Consider the following 14295-nt stretch of genomic DNA (forward strand, 5'->3'; position numbering starts at 1 on the left):
AGGATGTTACTACACCATGCTGTCCCAGTGAATAATGTTTGACATTTTCAAACATTATTTTGTTCATCCTTTCTGATGGCTGCATAATATTCCACCGCAAAGAAGATATTCCATATCTTCTTTGTCCATTCATCTGCTGAAGGGCATTTCAGCTCTTCCCACAGTTTGGCTATTGTGGACATTGCTCCTATGAATATTGGGGTGCATGTGGCCCTTCTTTTCACTACATCTGTAGTGAAAAGATACATCTGTATCTTTGTGGTAAATACCCAGTAGTGCAATTCCTGGTGAAAGGAAGTCAAAGGAAGATTTTGACATTTTCAAACATTATTTTGTGAAAAATAAAGAATTTGGTTTGCAGGAACTATAGATACTTGTTTTGGGGTATCTGAAAATAATATGATCCCTTCTATGTGGAGTGATCAGAACAGATAAACTAAGAGGGGACCATAAACTACTCAAGTGTAATATTCTTTTTTTTTTTAATTTTTTTATTATGTTACGTTAGTCACCATACAGTACATCATTAGTTTTTGATGTAGTGTTCCATGATTCATTGTTTGCATATAACACCCAGTGCTCCACGAAATACATGCCCTTCTTAATACCCATCACTGGGCTAACCAGTCCCCCAACCCACCTCCCCGCTAAATCTCTCTTTGTTTCCCGGAGTCCATAGTCTTTCATGGTTTGTCTCCCCCTCTGATTTCCCCCTCTTCATTTTTCCCCTCCTTTTAATGTCCTCCATGCTGTTCCATATATTCCACAAATAAGTGAAACCGTATGATAATTGTCTTTCTCTGCTTGACTTATTTCACGTAGTATAAGCTCCTCCAGCTCCATCCATGTTGATGCAAATGTTGGGTGTTCATCCTTTCTGATGGCTGCGTAATATTCCACCACATATATGGACCATATCTTCTTTGTCCATTCATCTGCTGAAGGACATTTTAGCTCTTCCCACAGTTTGGCTATTGTGGACATTGCTCCTATGAATATTGGGGTGCATGTGGCCCTTCTTTTCACTACATCTGTATCTTTGTGGTAAATACCCAGTAGTGCAATTCCTGGGTCATAGGGTATCTCTATTTTTAACTTTTTGAGGAACCTCCACACTGTTTTCTAAAGTGGCTGCACCAACTTGCATTCCCATCAACAGTATAAGAGGGTTCCCCTTTCTCTACAACTTCTCCATCATTTGTTGTTTCTTACCTTGTCAGTTTTTGCTATTCTAACGGGTGTAAGGTGGTATCTCAGTGTGGTTTTGATTTGCATTTCCCTGATGGCTAATGATGTTGAACATTTTTTTCATGTGTCTGTTAGCCATTTGTATGTCTTCTTATATTCAATGAACATTTGCATTTGGAGCTATCAGGAGCCCTGTCAAAGTCAGATTTCCAGATCCTCTCTCTTCCCCCATTCTGTTTTAATTCTTTGTTAAATGAAGAATGGATTCTAGGCTGACCTAGGAAGAAGGGTAAGTACAGAGCACATCTTACCCGAGAGACAGTAATACCATGGAAAAAAAAGAACTAAGCCTCACTGACTCAGTAAAAAGGTCTTCAATAACTGTATGCCAGGCACTGGGGGACAGAGATAAGCAAGACATAAATTGTAAAGTAGGAATGTATTAGGAGTAGTGTGGTAAGATAAACATGGGGTATTGGGGGAGCTGAAAGGAAGGCTACTTTACTACTCACCCGCTGAATCATAAAATGGCTTCTCAGAGGAGATAACAGCCATTGGGAGTTTGAAGGATGAAGAGGAGTTAGCCAGATTAACAAGGGGAGCTGAGCACCGAAGGATTTGGAAAGAGCATGCACAGATAAAACTGAAGAGCAGTCCTTCGCAATGAGTGACATTGTGGCAAGAATTTTAGTATTCCAGTATTTCAAACTTTAATGACCAATTTACTACCTTGTGATATTTTGAAATATTACAAGTGTGTAGGGAAAATCTATTGGAATTTCCCATATTTATAGAATACCAGAGCTGGCAGCATCCTCAGAGAATGTCCAGTGAGTTCATTTTTTTCACTCCATATTATTTACTGTGCTCATCACAGAGGACACAGGAAAAGGTGGACCTTGCCTCCAAGGAGCTCACAGGCTACGAGAGGAAATAAACAGACAATTATACAAGTATGATAAAGTGCTCTAATAAGAGTGGAGAAGACTGGTTAAGCACAAAGGGAGGCTCATTCATTTTTCTTGGAGATTAGCTAGATAAAGTTTTAATTAGCTCTTGAAGATTTCAGAAGACAGTTCATTTATGAAAGGAAGAAAGGATATTTCAGGTTAAGACTGCTGGTTAAAAGGAACAATTTACAACATTTCTCCTTAAGCCCTTCAGTCTAAGTTCTTCAACAAACAAAGATTATCTAAAATAATGAAGCAGTGTCATGGGTTTTCTTAGTTGTCTATTAATAATATAAAATAGCCTAACCAGCGGTTCTCAGTGTGTGGTCCTGGGACCAGCAATATCAACATCTCCTGGAAACTTAGAAATTCTCCAGCCCCAACCCAGACCTACTGAATCATGGAGTTTGGTGGTGGGGCCCAGCAGTTACTGCTTTCCTATATCCTGTAGAGGTTCTGATACATGATCAAGTTTGAGAGCTAGTGGCCTAAGCTAACTATAGTTCATGGACTATTGAAAATTCATGGATTTTGAGGCCAGAGAGACCTGGGTTTGAATCTCACCATTCTTCCTTCATCGATGTGTGACTGTCAGTCTATCACCTAATGTCTATGAGCTTTGGGATTTTCATCCTTTCCAGGACTGTTTTAAAGACTTGCTGATGTAATTTAAATGAAGTGTTTAACACTGTAGCTAAAATATTATAGGCTTTAGATAAATGGGAACAACTACTATTGTTGTTAGTTAGTTGTTGTTAGTTTGTAGATTGTTTTCCCAGTAAGTTTATTACTTTCCCTTACTGAGTGATAATATATTCATATATTTGCTTTTAGATTCAAATGCTCAAAAAATCAACGACATCTACGGACTGCAAGGTCAAGTGGAACACAAGCTAGCTTTCTTGAGAACTCATGTGCCAAAGGAAACAAAACTTGTGGTCATTGGCCATTCCATAGGCTGCCATATTAACCTTGAGATTCTGAAGCTTGCTCCTGAACTCCCAGTAAGTATGCCTCATGAGGTGATTGTAGGTGTCAGATTCGCACTTGCGCAAAGCCTCCTCAGCTTTCCTTCCCTCTTTTGTCTCTTGTTTAACTGATAAGTAGAACAGACAGGTGGATATTCTATAGCTGCCTTTATCTTTATCCATATTACTGTGGGCCTGTGTGAGTGTATGTTCATGCAGTTTCCATGTGTTTCAAAAAATAATACTGAAGGAGGTAGAAATTTTCCAGATGAGTGCCATTTAATCTAGGATTATCTGGAATTCTGAAGTTGCATATAACTTGTCATTTATAAAGGGATATTTTAGAATAGTCACCAGCTAAGACCTCGACAAGAATCTGTCTTTATTGAGAAAATATTTTGCAATATCATCGTCATCAGTAAACAAACAGCTGTCCTTACAGAACACTAAATCTGTATTTAGTCATAAGCCTGGATCCTTCTCCATTCTATAGGTTCGCAGCCTTTTTGAGACATTCAATTCATTCATTCACAAATGATTGGGTCCCATTGGGTGTCAGATATTATGTAAGATACTGGAGACAAAAAGACCTATTTAAAGTGCCCAAGACATCTAGTGAGCTAGAAGAGATTTCAAAACAAAATGGAAACTCCTACTCTCATGAACACGTACCATTGAAAGGATCTATTGAATAGATGCAATTCACAACATAAATTATTTCTTGATTCAACAAACACATATTGAACACTGGCCATGTGTCAGGCCCTGAGCTGTGTTTTAAGGATATCCCAGTGAGTAAGGTAGTCTTTGAAGTAAGAGAGTCCAAAGTCTAGTGGAAGACACACGAACCCACAGGGCTGATAACTACGATTGTATAGGAGTGTGAGGGAATGCTATTTAACTTCGTAATCTGAATGCAAGATAGGAAGTGATTCCTTCCTGGAATCTCTGTGTCCTAGGATTTTGACTTTTCTCATTCCATAAGATGAAAGTCTCGAGAGGAGTTTCAGAGCTCCCTGGAAATTCTCTTCTACTCCTACCAGTTTGGCATACTAGGTCTCACTTTCAATTGCCCTTAGGAAACATATAACTATAGCCTCCCTGGGTGTGGGTTTTAATACCGAATGGAGGTTGTTAATTTTCGTTTATTGGGTATAAAAAATGTATTTCTCATTTCTAAGTGTGATTTCAATAAATTCAAGATTGTTTTCCATTCACTGTATTATTGTTTCTACTCTTTTTCTTTTTCCATAGAAAAGGTGTCTTAATTGGAAAGGAGACTTTATTTTTGTTTTTAGCATTTTGCATGGCTCCTGATCTCTTTTTTCCCTTCTAAATCTCCTCTAATGTGATGAGATGACCTTGTAGTTCCCAGCCCTGCCATTCCACGGTTCTGTCTGCACAATTGCCAAAAACCCTGGCTCTGGAGCCAAGGCACCTAGGTTCATATACTTGCTGTGCATTTTGTCTGTGTGACTTCGGACAAGTTACTGAATATCTCTGTACTTCCATTTCCTCATCTGTGAAATCGGGATAATATATGTTCTTCAAGGGAGAATTAAGAATGGTACCTCGGCCTTAAAAGTTCCCTAATAGGTATTAGCTGTTCTTATGACGGTGGAAACGACAGTGGAATCATTGGCTCAGTCACTAGGTTAAGAACCATATTAGTTGTACAGCTGTGTAATTAATTGCCCCACAATGTAAAGGCATAAAACCATACTCATTTATCCTCCCACAGTTTTTGTGGGTCTGGGATCTGGCGACAACATAGCTGGGTCCTCTGCTTCAGGGTCTCTCATAAGACTGCAGTTAAGGTGTCTTCCAGAACTGTAGTCTCATCTGAAGATGGGAATTGGGAAGGATGTGCTTCTAAGCTCACTTACATGGTTGTTGGCAGGACTCAGTTCCTTGAGGGTTGTTGGACTGAGGGCCTTGGTCCATTAGTGGCCCTTGGGTGGAGGTCACCGTCAATTCCTTAACATGTGGGTCTTTCTAACTTGGCCTCATTAGAGGAAGTATGGTAGAAAAGCAGAGAAAGTCTGCTGGCAAGATAGAAGTCACAGACTCTCCCCTAATTACAGAAATCATCCCATTACTTGTACAGTATTCCATTTGTTAGAAGTAAGTCCCCAGGTCCAGCCCCCCACCAAAGAGGAGCAGAACACACTGGAGCATGAGCATGAGAAGTGAGAGTCATGTCAGAAGCTGCCTACCCCACCACTACCAGTTAGTATTTCACTTGTGCAGTACACGATCAAGCATACAGATACATAGAAATTCAAATACCCAGTTTACTTCCCAGTGTAAGAGGTGAGTTGGTCCTGTCCAGTAAAATGTAGCAAACTGATGTGAAATACAATTTGGGGTTATTAGTTATCCCATGTGTTTTGAAAACTTAAAAAAAAAAAAAAAGAACTTTGAAGAAAAGAATACTTGCATGTATGTAATGAGGAGAGCATTACTATTTGTGATGGTTAATTTTATGTGTCAGCTGGGCCAGGCTGAGGGACTGGTTATCAGTTGTTAGCTGGTAAAACATTTCTCAGTGTGTCTTTGAGGATGTTTCCAGAAAAGACTAGCATTTGAATCAGTAGGCTGAGAAAAGATTTGCTCTCACCGTTGTGAGCAGGCATCCTCCAATCCACTGAGGTTCCAAATAAAACAAAACTCAGGAAATGGGGATTCTCTCTCTCTCTTTCTCTCTCTCTCTCTCCCTCCCTCTCCCCACCCCCCAACTTCTCTCTTCTTGAGCCGAGACATCCATCTTTTCCTGCCCTCTGACATTGGGGCTCTGGGTTTGCTGGCTTTCAATTCTAGGACTTAACACCATCAGCTCCTCCGGTTCTGAGGCCTGTGAACTCAGACGAAATCATACTTACCACAGGCTTTCCTGATTCCCAGCTTGCAGATGGCATATTGTTGGACTTTCTGCCCTCCGTAATCATGTGAGCCACTTCCTTTCATGAATCCCCTTTCCTATATATGCACACATATATATCCTATTGGTTCCTTTTCCCTGGGGAACCCTGACAAATACACTGCTCATTTCTGAGTCCTTCACAGTCTATTAACTTAATCACTGATCTGTCCTTTTGCTTTTTGTTTGCTTCCCACTGATTCTGCATGTACCGCGTGGTTTCTCTTATGCATATTTGCAAAAAGTTGTTCAACACATTGGTTTGAACCCATCTCTCCTTTTTGGCATGCGCTCACGTATCTATTGGGGAAGAAGTACAGTGCATCTTAAGGAAATGCAGCTTCTTATAACTCCTTTTGCTTTCGAGCTTTCTCATTACTGCTGTCCTGCCAGGTGTTCTCGCCCTTACAGGAACCGTGGTGAAAAGGGGAAAGGGAAATGAAACATGAGCGTAACGTAGTCTGTTCGTGGAGGCATAGCTCATACCACGATTATAGAGCTTTCAGAGAGACATACGAAACTGTGTTTTCTTTAAAAGGGTGTTTTCTAGAAAATAACGCATGTAATAAATTGTCCATAAAGGTCACCCAGGGAGGAGGGTGAACATCTGTATGGTTTTTTATTATTATTATTATTATTATTCAAAAGCTTTGTCTGGTTCCAATTAACTGCATTGTTGAAGTCCCCCCACCCCTCTTTAAACACCTGGCCCGGTTAATATCAGTGGTGTGATCCCCGCTGAAGTGTTGAAACTTCAGTGTCTCTGGGCTACTCTCAGACGGCACAGTGCCTGCGTGCCTGAAGTTAGCATTGACACGCTCCATTTCAGATGCGTTTGACAATCAAGTAAGTTTGTGTAAGCCAGAGTGTTGCAATCCCTAATCATTTTGCCAAAAATAAGTTAGCTGTTATGTTTTATAACATATGAAGTGTGATAATAAGAAACTTGTGTTTCCATCTCTTCTGTTATTTTTACTGGAATATTTGACTCCCATAAGATTTTGAAGACATATGTGTAGTTTAGTAGCTGGTTTATTTGGTTTTATTTTGGTTCAGTTCTTTACAATATTTTTATAACTAATTATAGGAAACTTTGGTCTTAAAATCATTTTAAGAGACTTATTACATACTTTCGACATATTATCTGACCTATATTTTAATATTAAGAAAACTGGCTCTTTCAAAAATCTGTTATTCGAATTTTTTTTGTTTCTTTAAGCAAATTTGGTACGTAGAATTGTAGAGATTCTTCCTGTTCTGACAGTAATGTCCAGTAATAAAGAATTTTAAAAGAAGCCCAAGAAAATAGGTTATTGGAAGACCGTTCAATAGTATCTATCGTGACTGGTAATAACATAGTTTTAGACTCATAGGATCTTAGAACTGAGATGGGCTTTAGAAGCAATCTCGTCTCGTCTTTCATTTCACGCATGAGAGCTGAGAGCAAGGTCCCTTGCAGGATGCAGCCTCAGCTCTGTCTGAATCCAGGGGTGGGGTACACTTATATTAGCTGTGGGTATCAAGAGAGTCTAAGAAGATACTTGATGGCTCTTTCACACTTTGGATGATAGCAGAGCCTGCAGATAGCATGGTATCTCCTGGACTACATACAAGGAGTTTCATGCGGTCCATTATGGTGCAGCTCAAGGAGCAGGAGACCCCATGAATGCTGCTTTAGCAACTGGGGGCTGGAGCTGGAATAACTGGAACAAAAAAGTGATAGTGTTATCCCCACTATTTAGAATCTTCCTTCAACATTGGTCCTCTGGGGGCGCCTGGGTGGCTCAGTGGTTTAAGCCGCTGCCTTCGGCTCGGGTCATGATCTCAGGGTCCTGGGATCGGGTCCCACATCGGGCTCTCTGCTCGGCAGAGAGCCTGCTTCCCTCTCTCTCTCTCTGCCTGCCTCTCCATCTACTTGTGATTTCTCTCTGTCAAATAAATAAATAAAATCTTTAAAAAAAAATAAAAAAAAAAAAACATTGGTCCTCTGTGTGTTAAAATTGTGCCATCTGATTTTGCCAGTAAATTGTCTGCATAAAGTTCAAGGTTGGAAGTTGAAAGACCTTGATTCTTAAGTGGACTCTGCACCGAGTTGTGAGGAGAATCTCAAGTAATTTTACTTTTATTCTCCTCTAAGTATTTATATAGCATTTTATGAAAACACTTCATTCCCTTCCAGGGATAGCAGGTCCTTCAAAAACTTAATTTTTTATATCGTTTGGCGTTTCTTGGGGAAAATGCACAATAACATAGAGCTTCCTTTGTCTGTCTGGTTGGCAAAACGATCTTCTGTCTAAATGAAATTTCCAGATTACTTAAACTCACTTTTTTAAGCACCAGGCTCTTTTATCCAGTTGGATAAAATGTGTCTAAAATATATTATTTACTTATCTTTCTTCTTCAACAATGCATACTGATGTAGAGGAATTAGTGATTCAAGGACATCATTTTGTTAATGTTACTATACTGTAGTAAAATACAATCAAGGATATTTTGCCTATGTCCTGAAATTTCTTAGGTGATAGTGCCTTTAAAAAAAAAAAAAACACTTCTCTTGTCTGTTTATTTTATAGTTTCAGTGTCTTCTCCCTCATTTTTGGTTCCCACTTCTCTTCCCTCCTTACAATTTGTTAATATAATTTGCTGCTAGTAGAGAAGACAGATAATCATGTTAGCATTTTGTCTCAAGTGAGAATGAACAGGTCTTAAATGCATAAACAAGAGTAAAATTGATGAAATTAAGTACATAGATTTTGTTATTGCTTGGAGCTTTTTTGTTTGTTTGTTTCTTTTGGGTCCCCAGTGGTGTTTTAGATACAAAATCTGAGAGACTGAAAACACAAACCACAGATACAGCTGAGAAGCTTGAAAATTTTTACTGAAGGATTTAAAATAGCATATTAGATCATGTGTATGTTGACTTTGGATTACATCTTATCTACAGTAGGGAAATAAATAAAATCAAATATTCTGTGAACAATGAGATTATTTAGACCATGGTGCACTTAAACTATTCTAATGAATCTTCATGTCTGCAGTCAAAGTTTGATATGTTTGTGATAAACATTCGTGTAACATCACTGCATCGTCTTCAACAGACAAGACAAACTGGAGAGAGGGGAAAGAGTAGGAGCCCATTCATATGTCAAAGTAACTGTTGCCAGAGCCCTGTCCCCTAGATTAACCGATAAGAAACAGAAGACAAAATGAGGAAGTCCCTACCATAAGGCTCTGAAGTTTTGAAGAAAGATGGCTCCTAACTGGGTAGATCAGGAAAAAAACCTTCATGAAGAGCTCGTATTTAAGTGGAAGAAGACTGAGTCAATACTTAGAAATGTTTATAAATAGGAAGTTTGATGCGTTGTCGGTGATAGGGGGTTGTTATATATTCTAAGCGGTGGGAACAGTATGGGAAAAAAATGGTTTTTATCATAGGCCACATGAAAAAAGCAGTGAGTGGTCTGATTCGGATACATGCAGGGGGCAGTGGGATGTAAGAACCTAGGCTGACAAAAGTGGGGATAAAAAATTTGTCCCCAGTGTGGATGTGGGCTCTATATCCTGAGCAGTAAGGAGCCAGTGAGGGACCTGTAATGATAATAGTCCTGAATCAGATATATTAACCTCTCACCAAAAAGGAGAGTGAATTGGAGAGAGTGTGTAGAATAAGAAGCTAACAGCCACATGATAAGCAAGTTATTATTAGTTCAGATGAGAAATAAGATAGTATTTGAGATTTGCCAAGGGAACCTATTAAGAGAGAAGAGAAACACGTCATAGATGTATATTAGGAGAATGACTATTTGATAGAAAGGAGGATGAAGAAGAGAAAGAAGCAAAAGGTATAGTAATTTTCCAAAGTAATGACTACATTTGTTTTTTATTGAATTCTGAAGTCAGCTCAGTGGGTTGCAACCAGTGGCTCAGTCAAGGTAAGGTAGGCTGTGCTACACGAACACGATGTCAGTAGCTTTTAACAACAAAGATTTATTTACTGCTCATGATACAAGTCTTTCGAGGGTTGGCTCTACCATGTACCTCTCACTGTGCACTGTGCACGCCTACTCCAGATTCCGGTTTAAAGGAGTAGCTTCTGTCTGGCATACTCCAGTCTCATGGCAGAAGATAGAAAGGAAATAATGAATGACCCACTGCATTTTAAAACCTCTGCCTGGAGGTGACATTTGTCCCACTCACACAGCTTTTACACAGAGCAAGTTATATGACCAAGTCTGCCATCCAAGAGGCTGCAAAGTGTCATCCTCCTCAGAGCAGAGAAGCGTATGTTTGTGAACAATCAAATAGCATTTTAAAATATATATAATAAAATAGAATAGAAAATATTAGAGTGGATTATATTATGAAACTTCTGTTTCACTTTTTATGGGGTGTGTTGATTATCCTAGATTACAGTGTAGAGTATATATCTTACTATGAATCAAGGTAAAAAAAAAAAAGGAATGAAAGCCATTACCCTAGACTAGAGTGTACCACATGCTAAAAGGAGAGAAGGAGAACATCAAGAAGGGTGTAGATTTGTGGTGAAATCAAGATGGCCATGGAATCTTTGCCAGTCTTCTCTCAAGGGATGAAGTCTCTTTCCCTTCTCTTTTGAATATGGGCTGAGCATGTGACTTTCACCAATGGGATACAGTGGAAGTGATGTTAATTCCAGGCCTAAGGGGACTGGGAGTTTCTGGTTTTTTCCTCTTGGAAGCCAGTTGCCATATACAAAGTGTAACTACCTGAGACCACCACACCATGAAAAAGCCCAAGCTGGCCACGGAAGGGGATCATGAGGCACCAGATATGGGTGAGACCTTCTTGGACCTTTCAGCCTATCCCATCTGCTACTGAATGCAGCCCAGGGAGGGACCCCAGCCAATGACACATGGTGCAGAAATCCAGCTGAGTCCTGTTTGAATTCCTGACCCCACAGAATAAGAAAGAGTAATCACTGTGGTTTTAAACCATAAGCTGGCGGCATGGTACGTTATTAGCAGTAGATAAGTGAAACAGGATAACAGGGTTCAGTTCAAGGAGAATGTAAAGCTTCTGGTATTGGTAATCAGAAGGGCATTAATGACCCAGAAGAGAACACTTTTAGTGAAGAAGTGGGAGAAGGGGGCCTCAGGCAGTTAGGTGATAAATGAATTGTGTTCCAGGAATTGGCCATTGTAGAGGAGACAAGATTATAACTTAAGGAAGAAGCTGGTCAAGAGAACATGTTTTCCTATAAGTGGGAGAGAATTCGACATATGTTGAGGGGAATAGCCCATTCAGAGAAAGCTGCTGCAAAGGTGTCAGGAACATTGGTTGGAAGAACATCATCATCTACTTATCTTTTAAATCTGCACCCAGGAAAACTAGGAAAGTGAAATTTTTCTTAATCTTTGACTGCATCCTTGCAAAAACGTTTCTGTGATTTAACTTGGTCTTCATTTGATACATGTTCCCTGAACTTGGTTCTTCACTTGAGTCTGGAAACCTGAAACAGTTTTTAAAATTAATGTATTGTCATTACGAACAATTATAGCCAACAGTCATTTGAAATTTACAGAACATGTTTACATGTAACAAGGTCACGTGACAAGCTGACTCTTCCATTTTGCAAATACTGAGTGGGAGTTGCGTGTCTAACCCACATGTCAGTTGGCCATGAAGGGACACAACTAGGACTCTGCCTCCTGTTGTCTGACTTTCCCATTATTTGTTTTCCAGGTTAAGTAGCTAGGAAGATGATGATTGTAGATGGGATAGAGTAAGTTACTGTAACAAACCACCAAAACCTATTTGACCCAAACATAAGATTTCTACTACTGTTTCTTTACTACTTGAGTTCTTCAAATAACACAAGGAAGGCTTTAGTGGGAAGCAGGTTGATGCTCTTGGGGGAATTTCAGAGAAAATTCGGAGAAATGAGAACATGTGTGTGTTTTCTAGAGCAAGGAAGATAGAGGGACTTGGTGTTGAGTCATGGGCCAAGGACAGAAAGTGAACTCAGAAGACATTCAGAATCCTTGAATTGAGCTGGGGGCAGCAGGGGAGTGGGAGTATGAAAAGAAGTGGATGATTCTGGAGATGCAGTGCCGAGGAGTGCCACACTAATGTCCTCGGGAGCCACCAGTGACCCCTGCTACATGAAAACCACAAGCGTCAGGCAGTCAACAGCTACCCTTCTTGGTGGAAGGCTCCCAGCAGAAAATAATAAGTCCCCTCCTCTGAGGAAGGCTTGTACTGAATATGGTGAAATGTGACTTTGCCAGTCACTTGTGCATTTATTTAAATGCATATATTTATCTGTTTGTGTGTGTGCACACACATTATCTTTTCTAATTACCCAGGAGACTACCTTGCTGAAAGCCGAACACATGGAAAGTTTCAGCTTTGCGACTTCAGCCATGTTTTAGTCATCTGCATATTTTTTTTAAATCCTAAAATTGCTTTCAAAGTGGAAAAATTGTGTGGGCTTTTTTCATCTTTTCATAACTCAAAAACTATTTAATATATTTTTCTCAAACTTAGCAAAAAAAAAAAAAAAAAATCACCTTTGGGCTGAAACCAAGCATGGAAAATTTCACCACAAAGGGCTAATTTTTTGGAAAGCTGCAAGAAAGTGAAAACAGGGGTTTATAATAAAACATTCTTCATGCATGTTAATCCTTAGTACTTTATCTAATGCATTTCATCTGAGTGTTTTTGAGCCCTGTTCAGATTTAAATATTGAACCATTTTAGTATTGGTGTATCCATGATCCAGTCCGATACGGAAAATTTCCCCCATCTTCTCGCAGGTTCGGTGTATTAAGAGTTAGTGAGATGTGTTTAAAAGGACAAGTAGGGTGGGGCGCCTGGGTGGCTCAGTGGGTTAAGCCTCTGCTTTCGGCTCAGGTCATGATCCCAGGGTCCTGGGATCGAGCCCCGCATCGGGTTTTCTGCTCAGCGGGGAGTCTGCTCCCCAACCCCTGCCTGCCTCTCTGCCTCCTACTTGTGATCTCTCTCTCTGTCAAATAAATAAATAAAATCTTTAAAAAAAAAAAAAAAGGACAAGGAAGGCAAGTGAAGTGAAGTGGCCGTGAGGCAGAGAAAACCTTACATATGCTCGCACACACGTTAGCACCTCCTCTTCCTGGCCTGGGAATCGGTGTGAGCGGAATGTAGTAGACAACAGTAGGCGCTCATTCGGATAGCTAAGCCAGCATTTCTCAAAGCGACATCAGCATTACTTGGGGTCTTGTTAGAAATGTAGATTATCGGGCCCTACTCAGACCTTCTGAATCTGAACCTCTCTCTGGCTGGGACCACACTATCCGCGTTCTCTCTCACAAGTACCCCACGTGGTTCTGGCTCCTGCTGGGGAGCCACCAACCTAGGCCTTCCAAAAGCTGGGGGCACAGGATGTGTGGAGATGCTGTGGACAATTAAATCTGCCCTTGGTCTGTCAGCTCTGTCTTCTCACATCACGCCCTGGAAGCAGGAGGAACGCTAATCAGGTTCTCTAAAGGAACATTCTTTTTGTGTCTATTTCACATATTCTAGCTCCTTCTGCCTGTGATCTGATCCACAAGCACTCTGACCCTCTTTTCTTTTTTTTTGTATTACCACATCTAAAGACTTTATTTATTTATTTATTTGACACAGAGAGATCACAAGCAGGCAGAGAGGCAGGCAGAGAGAGAGGCAGGGGGAAGCCGGCTCCCGCTGAGCAGAGAGCCCGATGCGGGGCTTGATCCCAGGACCCTGATGAGATCATGACCCGAGCCGAAGGCAGAGGCTTTAACCCACTGAGCCACTCAGGTGCCCCCAAAGAATACATTCTTGCCTGGCTACTCCTCTGCTCTATCTCTGGTTAGATGCAGCTTTTGAGAAGCTTTTGCTGACTTCATGCAGACTGCATGTAGTGCTTTTCATTGTCTTCAACTCTCTCTAGGGTCTCCCCATTACAGTGAAGTGCACTGTGAAGTGGCACTGAGCCACCCAGGCGCCCCCACTCTGACCCTCTTGAGTAAAGGTGCTGATATCCAGATTGTTCAGGGAAACAATGCTACCAAGAAGCAGTTTCTCATTTCCTTGAGTTGTCAAGGTCACACCTGGGGTGGGCCCATGTACGTCATTCTCATTTCTTTGCTGCCTTAAGTTCCAAGATTTAAGTAGCAAGGTAGCAGAAGTCTGTCAGTGGAAACTGACTTAAGCCCCGTTCTTCTGTGTGCAAAGTCTCAATCTTACGTTTTGCATTGGTCCTCTGCATTCCAGCAAACCTATGTCTATGT

At 40.5% G+C, this 14295-nt stretch overlaps 1 protein-coding gene across 4 annotated transcripts in view; it reads left to right on the forward strand.

Moving 5' to 3' along the window:
• Positions 1–14295, forward strand: part of LDAH (lipid droplet associated hydrolase) — a 107600-nt gene that overhangs the window by 41677 nt on the left and 51628 nt on the right. For all 4 annotated transcript variants that reach the window (XR_004288008.1, XM_032353204.1, XM_032353205.1 and 1 more), the window contains exon 4: positions 2973–3142. Coding sequence is in view for 3 of the 4 variants with exons in the window: in XM_032353204.1 (XP_032209095.1) it covers positions 2973–3142 (170 nt within the window). In the remaining variant the exon portion in view is untranslated. The remainder of the gene's footprint in view (positions 1–2972; positions 3143–14295) is intronic.

This window comes from Mustela erminea, chromosome 7 (assembly GCF_009829155.1).
Source record: "Mustela erminea isolate mMusErm1 chromosome 7, mMusErm1.Pri, whole genome shotgun sequence".
Classification (NCBI taxonomy): Eukaryota; Metazoa; Chordata; class Mammalia; order Carnivora; family Mustelidae; genus Mustela; species Mustela erminea.